Below are 16,188 nucleotides of genomic sequence, written 5' to 3' on the forward strand. Positions count from 1 at the left end.
TTCGTCTCGTGTACTCTGCAAAAATAACATCGTCTCTGGATTTCAGATTGAAATTGTTATTACTTTGTTTCTTTTTGGACTAAGATTTTGTAGCCCAGCGATTAGAGTAACAAGCTGTTCGCTCTGGTCTTAGACTGAATTACAGACGAGATAAAAGATTACATTTTGCGATTATGGTATATCTGTCTTAAGTAACTTATTTTCTCTTTTATTTTATTTTATAATTTGCTAAATGTATCGACAAGTTGTGATTTTGTAATTCCTTTTCGCTGGTCGTTAATAAATGGTTAGTGCGACCGCGAGCACGTATCGTGTCACGTTCTCTCACTAAATTGTCCCGCAAAACGTGATTTAATGGAACCATCGGCCATTGACCATTGCGCAGCGCACTGCGTACTGCACACAAACACTAAATCTTCATTCTCAGTTTTAATATGCAACAGATTCTTGTAATTGTAGTATTGAACTCTATAAATGTAAAGAGTATTAGTAAGAGAAGGAAAAGTTATATATATTTTTGTGTTTTGGTATTTATGTCTATGTAATTGGACGGATTACTATGTACGTTAGCCGATCTGTCTTCTTTTTATGTTCAATAATATAAATAAACAACTAGGTATTTAAATTATAAAAGGTTCTCAAGCTTTGTAGTAAATGTTTGAAAAATGTTTTTATTATGTGTAAGTAAAAATTGTTCCAAAGTTATTTATCGTTGTGAAAATACAGCGCGGCGGCTTTTGTCCTAATTTCCCGCGCTTTTCCAGCTGTCATGAGCGCTAATATACGAGTGTTGCCACTCGGCTTCAGAAACGACGCCGTCGAATATCATTTTATATTTTTTGCTTATTTCAAAAGAACCTTGTATTTTTTAAATATATAATGAGCATTTTTTAAACATTTTAATAAATATCATACAAACATATTGTTGTCTCTGTTTTATCAAACATAATGACAGGGATAACGATATTTATTTTGGTTTCAAAAACCCACGGTACATGTTCTACGGCAATTTTGAACTTTGAGTAACTTTATATATTCTAAAGACATGTGTTGAGTCGTACTTAGTTTAGAACAACTTATGTTTTTATATCTTACGTTATTTACCCAGACAATGTTTAGTATCGTATCTGTGGATGTCGTTTGCCTTTATGTAGCACATGCATATGCAAGACGAGAGATGCACAGCTTCGTTATAGGCTCGCTGGCTTTTAATCAAGGCCGACACACAGCCTGCCATGTGGTGGTGAATGCACTAATGACTTATGTGCCTCATACACGGATGCCAGGTAGCAGATGTGATCTAAGCCTTTCATACAAGCATTTGTGTTCTGAGGTGGTATGGTTGTATTGCACGGCAGGACGTGTTATACGATACGCTCGACGTGTTTGTGATTAGCCTCGTCTGCTACATCTCCTGTGACTGAACACTAGTTTAGGGATTTGGTTTATTTTATCATCACTTAAAATGTACTTATTATTGAGTGTACAAAAATGTTATTTAGTCAGCAAAGCGTATTTTAATAGTGAACTATGTACAATGCATTATGTCATAGAATAAATTATTGAAATGTAAAATGATGTTACAGTAATAAAATGTAAACAAAGTTGTATATTTAATGTTAGGAGCACATTTTATTGGTAATGTTAATACAAAGGTACATTTTGGGCGGCAGTACAGGATGGCACTGTCACATTTACAAGCTGTCATGACAGGTGGAAAAATTTAAATAAGGCAGAGTGAGATGGGTCGGGTCCTATCCCCCTGACCCGGCCCTGTCTGTCCCTCCTCTGCCGCACCGCGCCGAGACACATAAATTACTTTGTAAAAACATTCGCAAGGTATTTTTTTCTACACGTGTTTTAGGAAAATATTACTTTATTTAGTTTTATAATATACATAACATTAGGAAAATTCTCTTCCATTGTGTAGGTACTATTTAAGTCGAATTCTTTCAACAATGCAATTTTCTAACCTTAAATTTATTTAAAAAAATCAAGTGCTTCGTTTAAAATCGCTCTGAATTCGCAGAAAACTTTTGTAGAAAACTCATTAGGTGTATTGATGTAGGTGAATAGAATCGATAATGTACATTCGGTTGTTCAATGGCAAACACGGTAGACGATCAAAGGAAGTGTTGTAAAGCGGCTCCTCACTGTTTGCCTTTGATTAAATTACACCGCGCTGTGCCGAGCCGGTGTTGCTCTCTATAAGTCCATGATTAAATTCAATTCAGTATTTTAACCACAACCCCAAATCCCAGCTGAGACGATATTAACCTACATTGACAAATCACAAAGACTTATCCTTACATAATTATTAAAAACTCCCATGTATATTAAGTTTCTTGGAAATTCATTATAATGTGTGAATTTCTAAAAAGAAAGAAGAATAATCACTAGGATCTTCTTACTTACCGCTCAAGTTAGCCCACATTTATTGCCGGATAGACTTCTTGTCTTGTTTTAGTTCATGGTCATTATTAACATCGCCAGATTAAGACATACGAGTACCTAACATTCAGCCGGGCAGTAACTACATTATAGTGTTAGTATATGAAGACGTTTTGTTTGTTATACCTACACTCATGTCCAAGTGTAATCGTTTCTCACACAAATGATAGCATAACATGTCGACAGCAGATATTTCCTAGTTGTGTATGCTTTGCTACTATAGCTCGTGTGAGGGTGACGTGCAAACACCTCGACTCTGCCTCGTGCTAGTGCGGTGTAGACTGGCAGGCGGACAACATGGCCGTCGCGTGTTGTTCACTGACTTATATGCTAATCCATGTATTGCAAGCTACGGACAATCAACATATTCGTAAACATGAAAGCTTGAAGCTCGTACGTAGCACAGATTTAAACATATATGTTTTTCTTGATATCGATTTTAAATACTTTGTTAAATAACCATTAAACTTCATTATCAAGTTCTGTTTGCATAAAGTTCTTTGTATATATGTCCATCCAGCCTTTTTTTCTAAAAATCTAGCGAAGAGATGAGATCGTGTTTCAACAGCTTACCCTGTTCGAGAAGAATGTGTCACATTGACGTTGTCAGATTAAAACGATCCGTCAGAGTGTGTGAGGGGTGGAGGTAATTCTGGGCGACCCCTTCATGTGGGGGCGAGGCGTGAGTAATATGGTCGAGGGACTGACAAACAGCTGCCAGATGGAACTTTTGCTAATATCATATGCAGGCGCTGGGGCTGTTTTATAATGTCTTAAGATGGTTAGAGAATCACGAAGCTCGCACACACGAAACATACAACGTTTGGCTAGTTTGAACCGATATTTCTCACTTATTTAATGACTTTTTTTTCTAATATTTGCTCTTAAATGATATAAACTCAAAACCCGTACTGAGAGGACAGAGTAACTATGTGATAAAACCACTTGTATGTAAAGTTGCTTCTACTATTCACATTTAAGAACTAATTAATCTTAAAAATGACAAGTCCCAAGGCTTTGTAAACACTACAACCTAATGAAGTTCTATTTTATTAATATTTCACTTTTAGATTATGTTTTCCTGAAAGTCATTTAAACTTACTTTCACAAACTGTGGGCTCGTTAAGTCCTGCTCGTTTGAGTAACGTGATCTGTGACTGGTATTGGCCAAATTTGGCACTCGCTCACACTCAAATCCAATTATAAGCCGTGCCAACTTGTCAAGTTGACACTTATGTAGTACTCGTAGCTCACTAGCCACCTAATGAGTACAAACATTAGTATCGACGTCATTCATACTTAGAATATCAAATTATGCTCCAATTTTGACAAATTATTGCAGAAAACATTTTTGATACTTATTTTACTCTTTAGACATAAAAATCTAATGGTTTAGTTTTACTACCTATATACTTAATGAGAATTTGTGACATTTGTATGGCCGTTATTTCTATTAGGAAATAAATGTGTATTTTTTATAGTTTAATTTCGACGTAACATTGCACTGAAACAAATGTAAAGCTATAAAACAAGCTGTTTTATGAGACATGTAATTGTTTAAATACATTCAACAAAGGCTAATTACATACACGACGTGCGCGGGACTACGTGTCCGCCGCGTGATTAAATGTAAAGCTCTGTATTAACGTGAGCCTTGTGTGAGATACAGCGGGATCACGTGTCATGTCATGACCCTTATGACATGAAAAGTGACAGGACGTAGCCTGCTGTTACCGACTCCTCGTAACAACAGAATACAAACCTAAGTGACATATAATTGAGTAATTCTTCATGTTTTTTTAGAAGTCAAATGCTGAAATCGGAGCGGGCGCCAGCTTATGTTTTTAAATAACGGCACAGCTCACATTGTTATATCCGAATAAATATAATATTAATAATTTGAAAGTATAAATAGATGTTTGTCAAGCGTATGGCGTGTGTTTGCAGTCCTGTCGCTTATATTACTTATATAATAAATGCGAATGTTTAGATGGTTAGATGGTTGTTTGTTTGAAGGTATCTCCAGAACGGCTTAACGGAACTTGATGAAATATGGCGCAGATGTAGACCATAGTCTGGAAGAACACGAAGGCTATTCACTAAGTTTTTTTAATTTCACGCGGACGGAGTCGCGGGTGACAGCTAGTTTATTATAAATGTTATTACGATGTACTAGTATTATTTATCTGTGGTTGTACCTACCTAATAAAATTTTTTGTCAAAAAAACAATTTAAAATCATTGAAAGTTGATAAAACGTAATTGATACTAGAATTGTACAAGTTACAATACTTACTCGTTGTATTACACTTTATAAAATATGTTTTTTACATCGTTCCATCACTCGTTTCTAGAAATAATTTTTAATACCAAACTAAATGTACTTAAGTTAAGTATAACGAGGTTTACCGTGTTCGGGGGATGTTTGCGTGATGCAGATTTTCACGCTTGGTGCCTTACAACAAAGGGATTTTCATAAGTCGCAGAGTATGCGTCGGAAATGTGAGCCGGTGTCTGTGGGCCAGGGGGCAGTAGAGGGTAGGGCAGGGGGGGGGGACGCAGTGTGCATCCACTCACTTGGGATATAACGACTGCAAAACACGACCCAACAACTATGCACTAATTAATTCACATTGGTATGGTATGTACCTATATTAAAAATTGCATAATTTGAAAAAGGCATATGTAGATTTCTATATTTGCAATTTACTTTAAGGCGAAGAGGTTTCGCTTAAATGTGGACAACATTAAAAAATAATAGTAGTGTATTTAACGTTGGTTTTAAATTATATGTTAACAACAGAGGTACAGTACGGAGGTATGGTTACATTAACAGAGGTGATCAGGCTTTGATGCTGAGCTGACAGTCCTGGTACCGGCGCAGCCAGCGACGGCCGTTGTGCGTTTTGTTGAGTGGCACGGTGCAGCCGTAGCCCCCGTTGCCGTTCACCATCATATAGTCAAAGCAGTCCGTCACGCCGTCACCGTTGCAGTCCTGCAAAGTTAACAATCAATAATTACACTATTTGTTAATGAAAAAAAAAAACTACTAACTGTTCTGCTGCGACACTCAAAAGAAGAATATAAACCAAATGACCCTCAATCGTCAAAATCGGTAGACTCGTTTAGACTGCAGAAGGTCTCTATGGAATTGATTTTCTCTTTATAATCCTACCTTTCCATATTTTTGCAGATATCCTTCGATAATTTGCTTGGCGCAGTTGTAACTTCTAGCGCAGTCCTCCCACGCTGGCGGGAAAAAAATTCTTGTTTAATTATACTTGAAATCTAAATTTTTCACATTTAATTAATCAGTAGAAAGAAAAAACACGTCCAGGTTGCATTTGTATGTTATCTTATTACTCAAAGACTAAAATAAAATAGAATGGAAAAATTCAATTTGAATGTTGTGTCACCGAATGAAATGGAGACACATTCGTGGGCAACTTTGCAACTGACCATGGTTCCTCTCGGGATCGTCCTCAGGCAGCGTTACTTTGCCGGCATCAATCCAGTAGACGCGCGAGATATTAAATGGTCCACAGTAGCCGCCGGTGCAGCCGTGCGCGGTGTTACACTCCGTCGATACGTAGCACAGGCAGCGGTAGCATGTCTCCGACAGATTCGAGATGAACACTCCTACCGACCAAGATACTTTGATAGTTTATACACTCCTGGTAAATTGACTTTTCTAGGCTTATATTCAAACTCGTGTTCTAAGTTCTCTCGGAGCACGTGTCAGTAGACGTTATGTAACTCAAAAGTAAACTCAAACACTTTATCTTTGCAGCACGAACTTCAACCGATTGCAAAACTCACTTAGAATATTATTAACTTTGATTAAGAGATAAGCTTTTGAATTAAAATATCATCGAGTCATCGTTGTCACATAGTGCACTGGACTGGGGTGTACAGAAACCTCAAAATGTCTTAGAATCATTCGGATGTATGTACATATGATTTGGAATAAGAGTTATTCTAACTGTATCACATTAATTTTTATTTTAAACTACGGGCGCTTAAATTGCGAGCAAAGCCATGGTTTCTTCAATAAAAAAACACCAAGCGCCAATAGCCTTATGTTTAGGGATACGGACCATGTGATCTCGGATGAGATTCCCACTATTCTACTATTGTCATGACACGACTCTAAACAAGTTTCGAGTTTATTTGGAGTGGTTTTAAGAAAATATTAAGTAATAGAAGAAAAAAATATGCTATAAATTTGCTATAAAAAAAATAATAAAAAATCTTGAACAAGTAGTACCTGAGGAAGCTGTCCAGAGCAGAAGGACCGACAGCACGCACGCCGATGTTACAAGACTTGGTGTTGCCATCATCGTTTCTAAGTTCGTCTTTTTATATGTTCTGCAACAAACGGTATTTATATTTTATATACTTATTTATGAAAAATACTTTATGATGATTGAAATGATGTTTTAGTTTATCAGGTATACAAAATCTACTTCAATCAATAGCATACTGGACATCGGGTCATGTTTTGATTGAAAAAAATCTAGAACTTCAGCTGTGGTAGACTCCAGCTGGCACGAATGGTCAGACTCGACCAGTAAAATACCACAATTTTTATGTTTGTACTATGTTGTTAAGTCACTGGATTAGATTTGATGTAATATTAATTTAACTTAACATGTTCTGAGTAATCCACAGAAGCTTCATATTTCTAAACAAATAATATAAAAGTATGTTTAGGTTAATTAAAACTCCTTGCCTGCAAATAAACTTGTATTATCACAACTTATTGTTTGCAGAATTTTTTGTAGAATTTTTAAAGGACAATGTATTTTGTGAACACTAAAAAACAAAGTAGTTTGGACCAGTTTGTCTCTTTATTGCGAAGCCGCGTCTTGCCTTGATATTTAAAGTACTAATTACATCGAAGCTTATTGCTTACTACATATTTAACTTACTACGAAAAATAATTAAGTTTAGACTAACTATATAACATATAATATAACATAATATAAACAAATCAGCTGATTATTAAGGCAGATACTTTTGTTTCTATAATTGATACATTATGTGCTGATTTGCTTTTGTTCACAAGTATATAACAGGCCTTCATGTAGCTATCTATATACAATTAACTTTAGTAATAATTATATAGGTCCTTTTAGATTTCTTTTCTTTGTTCTTACTATCTTACTCTACCTACTTAAAAAAGTAAAATTACATTATATTTAATTTTTATTTTTTATACAGTTTAAACGGCGTTAATTTTGGCTGGAATTTTAAATTTTGGATATAAATTTGCAAGAATTTTGTATTAAACACTTACACAAATACGTTATTTATCACGAATCTATTCACAAAATCACAGGTTAATAGTGTTTCAGGTTTGTAATAGGATCGCGGTGTCAAACTATATCTGTTATGAGTGTTGTTTAATTCTATTTAAAAACTATTTCAATGAAAGAAGGACACAGCCGCGTGCTGGCTGGTTTGCGCGATCGTTGGCGACTGCCGACATATTGTGAATTATCTCATGATCAGGTTTTTTGCAGCATGAATGTACTTTGTTATACGTATATATAATTATAAGATTCATTACTGAGTGTAATTTCCTCGTATATTTGTGCATTGAAGCATGCGTTAAGCCAAACTAGATTACTGAGCTTACTATGTCGGGCTTGAACCAGTTATGTTAGCATTTATCTGTTACGATATTATTGTGTACGGATGACTTATTTGAACACTGAACCTTTGTATTGTTAAGGAGTTATACATAAAATTGTTTAAGGACAATGATGGACTTTTTTATGAACAACGTATCGGTGAAATGTTAAGTTACTAATTTCTTCTTAATTTACATCAAAACGTCAACGGCAGTCATAAATAAAGTGGTAATGTTCGCAATAAATCCAGCGAGCGACCATTACACCGCCACTCTAATATTCACGGACCTTACAGTGGGGTCCGTTATTACGATAATCTCGCTATATAAATGTCATTTCTCGCTACACAGACCTTAAGACCTTTCCAAAGAATTTAGATTTATATCGCAAAGTTTTCACTTAAAGTCTGTTATTGGAATAGTTACGAGATCTCAGGCGGCATTGGAACAGATAACTTAGTAAATGAGCTCCATGACGAGCAGGACCCGAAACTAGAGCTGATATTTAGTTAAATTTAATGGATCTGGTGCGGCGAGGACGTTATATTACAATGAAGGTTTTTCCCTTATCATTGGATCTTATGAAAAATTATAGAATGACAACTGAATGGAAATCGTTATCATCACCTTCCTAGCTTTATCCCATTCACGTGATGTCTGCGCATAACGTTTAATTTTTTTTTTAGTATGAAATAGGATTTTTACCATAGTTAACACATCTAAGAATAAAATAAAATTATTGTGCTAAATCCCAAATCTGGAAGAGTAACAGTTTCTTAATAAAATGTATGAAAACAGTAAACTTTGTGCTATAGTCTGGAGCTCTCTTGCATCACAATGACAACGGAATATGAAAAAATTTACTTACACAAGTTGCTTTGTAACAAATATGCATACTTTATAAACAAATTAAATAATGCAAATATGTTTTTTGTCGAATTTGACCTTTAATTTGACATTAAGCGTGCCAGACTCTGACCTTGCCTAGCAATTGAAGTTGGTCCTATAAAAATAAAACAAAAAACTTGCTTGTTAACATTTGTTAAAAAAATTTAAGTATACAACATACATATTATATATATATCAATTAATTGAAAGCATTGTCAAAGACGTAAGTAAAATATTATGTCTAAGAAATACTAGGTACCTCATTGTTCGTAATTCTGACATGAGATTGAATGGCTATGTGGGTCATAAAGCGCTTTGTAAGGCACACCTTACAAACTAGCATACATTAATAACTGGACGTTATTCTTTAGAGCTGAACCACACAAAAGTTTTCTTCATCTTCAAGTCTTCAGTTGTGATAAACTAGTACACTGTTTCGATTACTACCCCGCATATAATTATTCATTTGTAATTTGTTTAGCTGGATAGAATTTGATGAATGCGAGGTATTTAATGAAAAAGAGGAGAATACTTTTGATTGATCGTTGTATATAATATTCAGTTAGGAGAGCGTTGGACTGAAGATCTAAAGGTCCCTGGTTCAATCAAAATGTGTTTTTTTATATAAATGGTTAGAAGTGTATTATTAAAAAAGGTCATAAGTCTCGCCGCAAGATACTCGTCAGACGAAACGGATTCTTATGTTAATTTCTTGATTTCTTATATTGCTTTTTATGATTATGAGAGTTATTGTTATTTGTTATTATCATTATCTACATGAGGTTAATTTCTATGTTCAGTATTCGATAGTAAATATAAATACTTAGTTAAAATGTTATAAGATTTTACCAAATTAACGGCTAACTAACTGAAAAACGTCCGTAAGTACTTTATTCCCATTTATTTAAAACCATAACTGATATTTTTAAAATCAAACCTGCAATTAAAAATGTTGAATGCTCTCTACCAATTACATTGCTAGTGATAAGATAGTACAACAAACAACAATAATAAAGTTTGCCGGCGTATCTCTCTCTACATATCACTGAAAATATCCCATATGTGTGTATAAAGAATCAGGAGGGCAATAACTGTTGCGTTTACTAACAGTTATCTTGTTTGTTGCATGAACAACGCGGTTGTTGCCGTAATGACTCTGGAAACGATTTAAAAATACACTGTTTTCCTATTGATGAACTCTATTTATATTGTACAACACTTTGTCAGAGCAGAATTAAATTAAGTTGCTCGCGCTTACCTAAGCTGCCGTCCAGTAAAAGTGCTGTCGAAATCGGTCCAGTCGTTTCTGAGATTACTCGGAACAAACAAGGATTTGTGGTCAGACAGACGTAATATCAAAAATTCGTTTTTCATTATATGTAGAGCAAATACATCGTGTACTATAAATATGTTTCTTTTCGATGTAACATACAGACATTCCAATTTTTACATATTTTTGCTTCGTCCATATATTTACAAGAACTGGTCCATTTCATAAAAATTATAACACTATTAAAAATTATAACAGTGGTAGATCCCGCATCAACAATACTTGTTGGGTGCACGAATGAGTCGGGTCCCACCCTTTTCTTGTAACGAAAGCGTGGGAAGGGAAAGTGGATTTGACGGAGGAGAGGACTCATAGGAAGAGAATATATCCTCTCTCTGTGTGTCCCCTTCTCTGTCGATTAAAGGTAGGCAACGCATCTGCAATTGCGAGCATCATGGGCAGCGACCGCTTCGCTATTCAGGCGGACTCAGGTGACCGCTTGCTCGTTTGCCACCTTATGGTATAAAAACGAGGTAAAAAATAACTTTGTTTTGTATAGTTGGAGTAAGTTGGCACAGCCGAAATAGCTCAGTTGGGAGAGCGTTAGACTGAAGATCTAAAGGTCCCCGGTTCGATCCCGGGTTTCGGCAATTTATTTATATTATTGTATATTTTATATAATTTTTGGATTTGAAAAAATATGAAAGATGTTCTTCTTTCGTTTTAAATAATAATATAATAATAATATTAATGTTTATTTGATTCATATTACAAAGATCCACATTATTTATACTAGGGTTAGTAAAGGCTTAAAAATATATCCGTATCTCTATTCTATATTTGTATGTTGAATAATTTTATTTCAATGTGTGTGACAATATCAATAAAAAAGTCATATTTTGTGAACTTGATGTATAAGCGTTGCTGATAACAAAACAATGCTTTTTAAAATGTCTGTCCACAAACCCGCTATTGTTCCGGGTAATCTTCGAAGCGGCTGGAGCGATGTTGACGGAACTTTTACTTGAAGGTATGCGGACGTAGGTTGGGCCAATTTTTTTAATTCTACGCTGACAAAGTTGCGATCTATAACTACGTTAAAATAAGTCTGTTAAATAAAGTTACTATAAAAAATATTTTCTTTTAAAAGTAAATTTTAGCTTTTCTAATGAATGTTCAAAAATATTGCCGAAACCCGGGATCGAACCAGGGACCTTTAGATCTTCAGTCTAACGCTCTCCCAACTGAGCTATTTCGGCTGCATGATTAAAAGCAAAATTCTTTTAGAATTGCGGTTGACTCAATTTTCATGTGTATGCGCTTTTTCAAATTATTCGTAGCTCTTCGATATATCGGATTTTGATATACAAATACAGCCGTGTTTTGTCGTTGTCTTCTTCAACATTCAAAAATATATGAGTCCATAGAGTTTCGTCTCGATATTATTGACAATGCTGTTTTGTTCGTTTAAATAATAAAATATTACGCCTCATTGTTTGATTGTAATATTAGCAGCATTAAATAAACAGAAGATAACAGTAGGCACTACATTAAGGCGCGTGTCCCGGCGCCGCAGCGCGAGCTTACCACCGAGCAGCGCCCGTGTTCACACCACGTTCACATTGTTGCCCAACAATGCAGATACTTATAATGTTTACTTAATCAACTGAAGAGTTTATTTATAGTAAGTTAACGGGATTTTAATGTTTTTATGCTATTTCAGATATTAATTTTAATCTAAATTAATAAACGTTTTACATCTTAGAATATTTCAGTCGTTTCGTTTTATATCAGTGAATACTGATTAGATTTCCCAGTGTCGTTTTATGCAAAAGCAATTTGTGTTCAACATCAACAATAATACAAAAGAAGAGCATTAGTAGAAGGTATGGAAACAAACAGCGTATTTCTATCGATACAATGAAAGAAAATGCCTACATTTAAATATCTTGGTGGGAACAAACGAGGCAATGTTGGCATTATTTCCAAATATATTGTATCCCGTATCCAATTTACTGAGCAGCAAATTCGGGGAACATTTGCAAGTGATGCGAGCGATAAGTAACATAAAGGAAGGAGATCACAAACCACTTGTTGGAGCTGTGAGCTTCGCGCCACGCAGACACCTCGCATGCATTACCACTTTACATATCTACATTATTAAGTATAATTTACGTTCATATCTTTGCTATTTATTTTGTGCATTGGATTGTAATTTTTTATACTAATATAATATGTAGGTTTTTGTCGTATCTTTTCCTACCTACCATTCTCTTTATTATTTAATCTCTCATTTTCGTAAAATTTCTGATACGCAATACATAATTTGTCCAAACTTCATTAATTCAATGTAGTTAAAAGTTTCTTGCTTTCATCGCAGCTCGGTCATGTTATTGATTCCGTCTGTTTGGAATAGATAAAGTTTATCGGCAGCTAATGGCCCGTACTTTTTGCGATGAGTGTTTGACCGTAAAATAACGTTAAAGCTTCTTTTCACGGCAAATTAACTTTCGTGATACGATCACTATTTATGAGGCTAAGGAACTTTACAACAGAACCACATAAAACTCACGATGTACTTACTATCTCATTGGTATATTATTTCGTGACATTTTTACGTAGATATGTAAATATGTAGGACGTGCCGCTGATATTTTGCGAATTTGCATTTAAAGTGGGGTAAAAACGACTTTCTGATTCGGTACGCAGGCACTTAGCCTGTCAGAAATTCGACGCCATTTATTTTCAACAAGACTTATATAGGATAATTATCGGAAACGTTATTTCAAAGGTTAGTACCGTAGTAGTAGTAGTTATTATTGTAGTTTCTCCGCACAAGTAAAAGACGAAGAAACCGTAAGAGTTAAGAACGATGTTTAAATAGCTGGTAAACAGTTAACAATTACCAATAAAACGTTGATAAGTGCAATACAATGTTTTGTGCGGATCTAATACAGTTTTAATAAAGGTTACACCGTATGTTCCCCGGCTGCTACTCGTATTGTTCTCGTATTAGAGCACTTACATTTCGTAAAGCTACGCCGCGCCTTAACTCTAATAAAAACTTACTGATCTCTACTTAATGCGCGATTTATTTGAAGATACCAAAAGATAACGTATTGACGTAACGTGCTAAAGTTGAGGTATTTTGCCAGACAGATATTTTGCAAAAATAGGACCATTTTAGTAGGTACAACTATTTTCAAGATTCGTTTACGTATCAATGATTAAACAATTTAATTTTTAAATTCTATTAAAAGGAAAAAAGGATTATGAAAACGTAAATTAACCTCTCCGTAAAACTCATTACCTCGTTTAACTACACCGCAGCTATATTTTAGCGCTAGCAATTACCTCTCGTGATCATACAACGAGGGGGTATATTACATAATTACGTTCAAACGGATATAAAAGCTGCAACTGCGCAAACACAATTGAGTTTTTACTAAAACTTCTGGTAACTGTGAGATTTTATATCTAATATTTTAAGACGAAAACTACAAGAGAATCTCCTGTTTAGTTGCAAATGACAAGCAAAATAGCAACGGAGAGTATAGAAATTAAATTGTCGTCAGTGTAAAAATTGGCATTTTTCAGTTAAGCTGTCGCTGCAATAGAAATACTAACGAGATCCCGCGGGAGTGACCGGAGCGCTTGAAGCGCCCGAGCGCCGCAATGGTGAGCAGTACATTTTTTTAAATGTGATGATGAACTTAAATCACTTTGTTTATTTACTACCTTTTGTAGGAAACAATGATATTTAGTAAAACGAAATACTATAGTTTGTTTCGTAATCTTATAATTTTACTACTTAACTGAGTATAATACGTTAGTTTTAATTACCTTCATACTCTGCGATGCAAAAAAGAAACATTTTGTAAGATATTACAACAGTTAATGCCGAAACCCGGGATCGAACCAGGGACCTTTAGATCTTCAGTCTAACGCTCTCCCAACTGAGCTATTTCGGCTGTGATCAACTTACAACTCTACAGAACCTTTTTGTGATATACTTAGTGTTTAAAAAGAAGACGACATTTTTAAATTTACAGTCGAACTCAGAATAACGAGATTCCAAGGGACCACGATATTTTTCTCGCTTATAGTGGTTTCTCTCTAACCCGAGTTTCTCGCTTCTTGAGTTCGTCTGTCAGAACCGGACACTGACTCTCACTTACAGAAGGTTCTTCACTTATCCACGTTCGACTGTAGTTGGCAATACCATAAAGAGTGAACAAATTGTACGGTTAGTGTTGTTATTTTCATTAATATCGATGTGAATTAAGCATTTGCTATACTTTACGATGCACGCAAATATAGCCGAAATAGCTCAGTTGGGAGAGCGTTAGACTGAAGATCTAAAGGTCCCTGGTTCGATCCCGGGTTTCGGCAATTTCATATATTCTTGTATATTGTCATTTACTTTTTTATGTGTTCTTCCATCGTAAACTCATTAACCATTTGATTCGTATTTATAATGAATTTAAATAATGTTTAATAAGTACTCGAGATAAGTGTTGTAAAACAAAATTTACTGTGACAAAGTGCTACTAAAATTTATAAATACAGCCGCAGGATATCCTGTAACATTAGTTAGTTTTGTTTTCACAGTAATTGTTTAGCTTATCCTTATTTAATATAACATATGCCTCGAAGAAAACATTGTTTACAGGAACATATTCACAAAAGGAAAAATTGTATTGAAGGTTCAATAATCCCTCACGTCGTCAATTTTGTCCCCTTTCGTTCAGTTGCCATGGCGACGACCTCATGGCCGACTTACTTAAATCTCAATTTCAGTAGATATGTTGCATCGGCTTAAAAAAGTATTGGCATATATGTTAAAGAAACAGCGAAAAAAGCTATGTCGCTTTTACAAAATGTTACAAATTAAAAAATACTAAAAAGACTTCTCGTACCGGGAATCGAACCCGAGCCTCCTGGCTGAGAGCCAGGTATCCTAGCCACTAGAGCATAACTACCATATTAACAGAGTTTTGTCCATTGGTTACTTTTGAATCCCATAAACTAATAATCTAGCGGTCTTGTTGCATTCTGTTAGTCTGACTTGGGGCTCTTTTTTGTTTATCTTCTGTCTATCTAATTGTCTATGTCCACGAGGCATTATACATATCCTTGCGTCGTGAATATCGCCTTTTTCGCGCTTCGTACACATTACATCAGAGTAACGCATAAAACCTTTCGTGTCGAATAGATGAGGCCATGTACTAGTGATGTAACGAATATTCGCATTCGCATTCGCATTCGCCAATATTCGCATATTTTTCGATATTCGCATTCGCATTCCTATTCGCAAAAAACGATGCGAATATTTAGCGAATGTATTTAACAAACAAAAAGGAAATTATTATATGGTTGCATATGAAATGATAACACAACTGATAAGATTTATATATTTTTATTTAACCATACTTGAATTAAAAAAAAATATTATGGAACAGTCTTGGTAAGCAACTAAATTAGAAACACTTTCTCTTTTGTTCTTGTTAGTCTAATTAAAATATTAACAAAATCACAACTTAACTCCACCACAGAAAAAATAATGAATGTCCATGCCTTACATATATTTTGAAAAAAATCTAATTCTAAATTCAAGTATCTTTTGTGAAAACAGAACTTCAGAGATCCAATCAAATCTAAGTATAATATTAATTTATAACCTTTTTGGCTTTAATTATATATTTTTCCATCCCACTATATATTTTCTAAGAATTAAATATGATAATGAAATATAAACTTAAAAAATCAAATAATGAATACTTGACTATTTGTAAATAAGCTTTTTACAAAAACAAAAAATATTTATTTCTATTTAAAATTGGGTTAAATTTGGGAAATGCAATAACACCAAACTAACCTCAAATCAAAACAATACTTTTCGAATGAACTTTCTGTGACTAACTTCGTTCATTCAACCTGTATCG

General features: G+C 34.6%; 1 protein-coding gene and 4 non-coding genes across 5 annotated transcripts; 2 read left to right on the forward strand and 3 right to left on the reverse strand.

Moving 5' to 3' along the window:
- Positions 1-5,196: 5,196 nt before the first annotated feature.
- LOC106713202 (lysozyme 2) lies at positions 5,197-7,926 on the reverse strand. Its single transcript, XM_014505921.2, has 5 exons — positions 7,750-7,926; positions 6,718-6,818; positions 5,910-6,089; positions 5,626-5,699; positions 5,197-5,445 (listed from the first exon to the last, which is right to left on the reverse strand). Exons 2-5 carry the CDS (start codon positions 6,788-6,790, stop codon positions 5,293-5,295), a joined length of 480 nt encoding a protein of 159 aa, XP_014361407.2. The 5' UTR covers positions 6,791-6,818; positions 7,750-7,926; the 3' UTR covers positions 5,197-5,292.
- Positions 7,927-10,820: 2,894 nt separating this feature from the next.
- Positions 10,821-10,893, forward strand: Trnaf-gaa. The gene has a single exon. It is a non-coding gene; the product is annotated as a tRNA-Phe (tRNA).
- Positions 10,894-11,429: 536 nt separating this feature from the next.
- On the reverse strand, positions 11,430-11,502 carry Trnaf-gaa. Its single transcript has one exon. It is a non-coding gene; the product is annotated as a tRNA-Phe (tRNA).
- Positions 11,503-14,141: 2,639 nt separating this feature from the next.
- Positions 14,142-14,214, reverse strand: Trnaf-gaa. Its single transcript has one exon. It is a non-coding gene; the product is annotated as a tRNA-Phe (tRNA).
- A 348-nt stretch (positions 14,215-14,562) lies between these two features.
- Positions 14,563-14,635, forward strand: Trnaf-gaa. Its single transcript has one exon. It is a non-coding gene; the product is annotated as a tRNA-Phe (tRNA).
- Positions 14,636-16,188: the final 1,553 nt, after the last annotated feature.

Source organism: Papilio machaon, chromosome 15 (genome assembly GCF_912999745.1).
Source record: "Papilio machaon chromosome 15, ilPapMach1.1, whole genome shotgun sequence".
Taxonomy (NCBI): Eukaryota; Metazoa; Arthropoda; class Insecta; order Lepidoptera; family Papilionidae; genus Papilio; species Papilio machaon.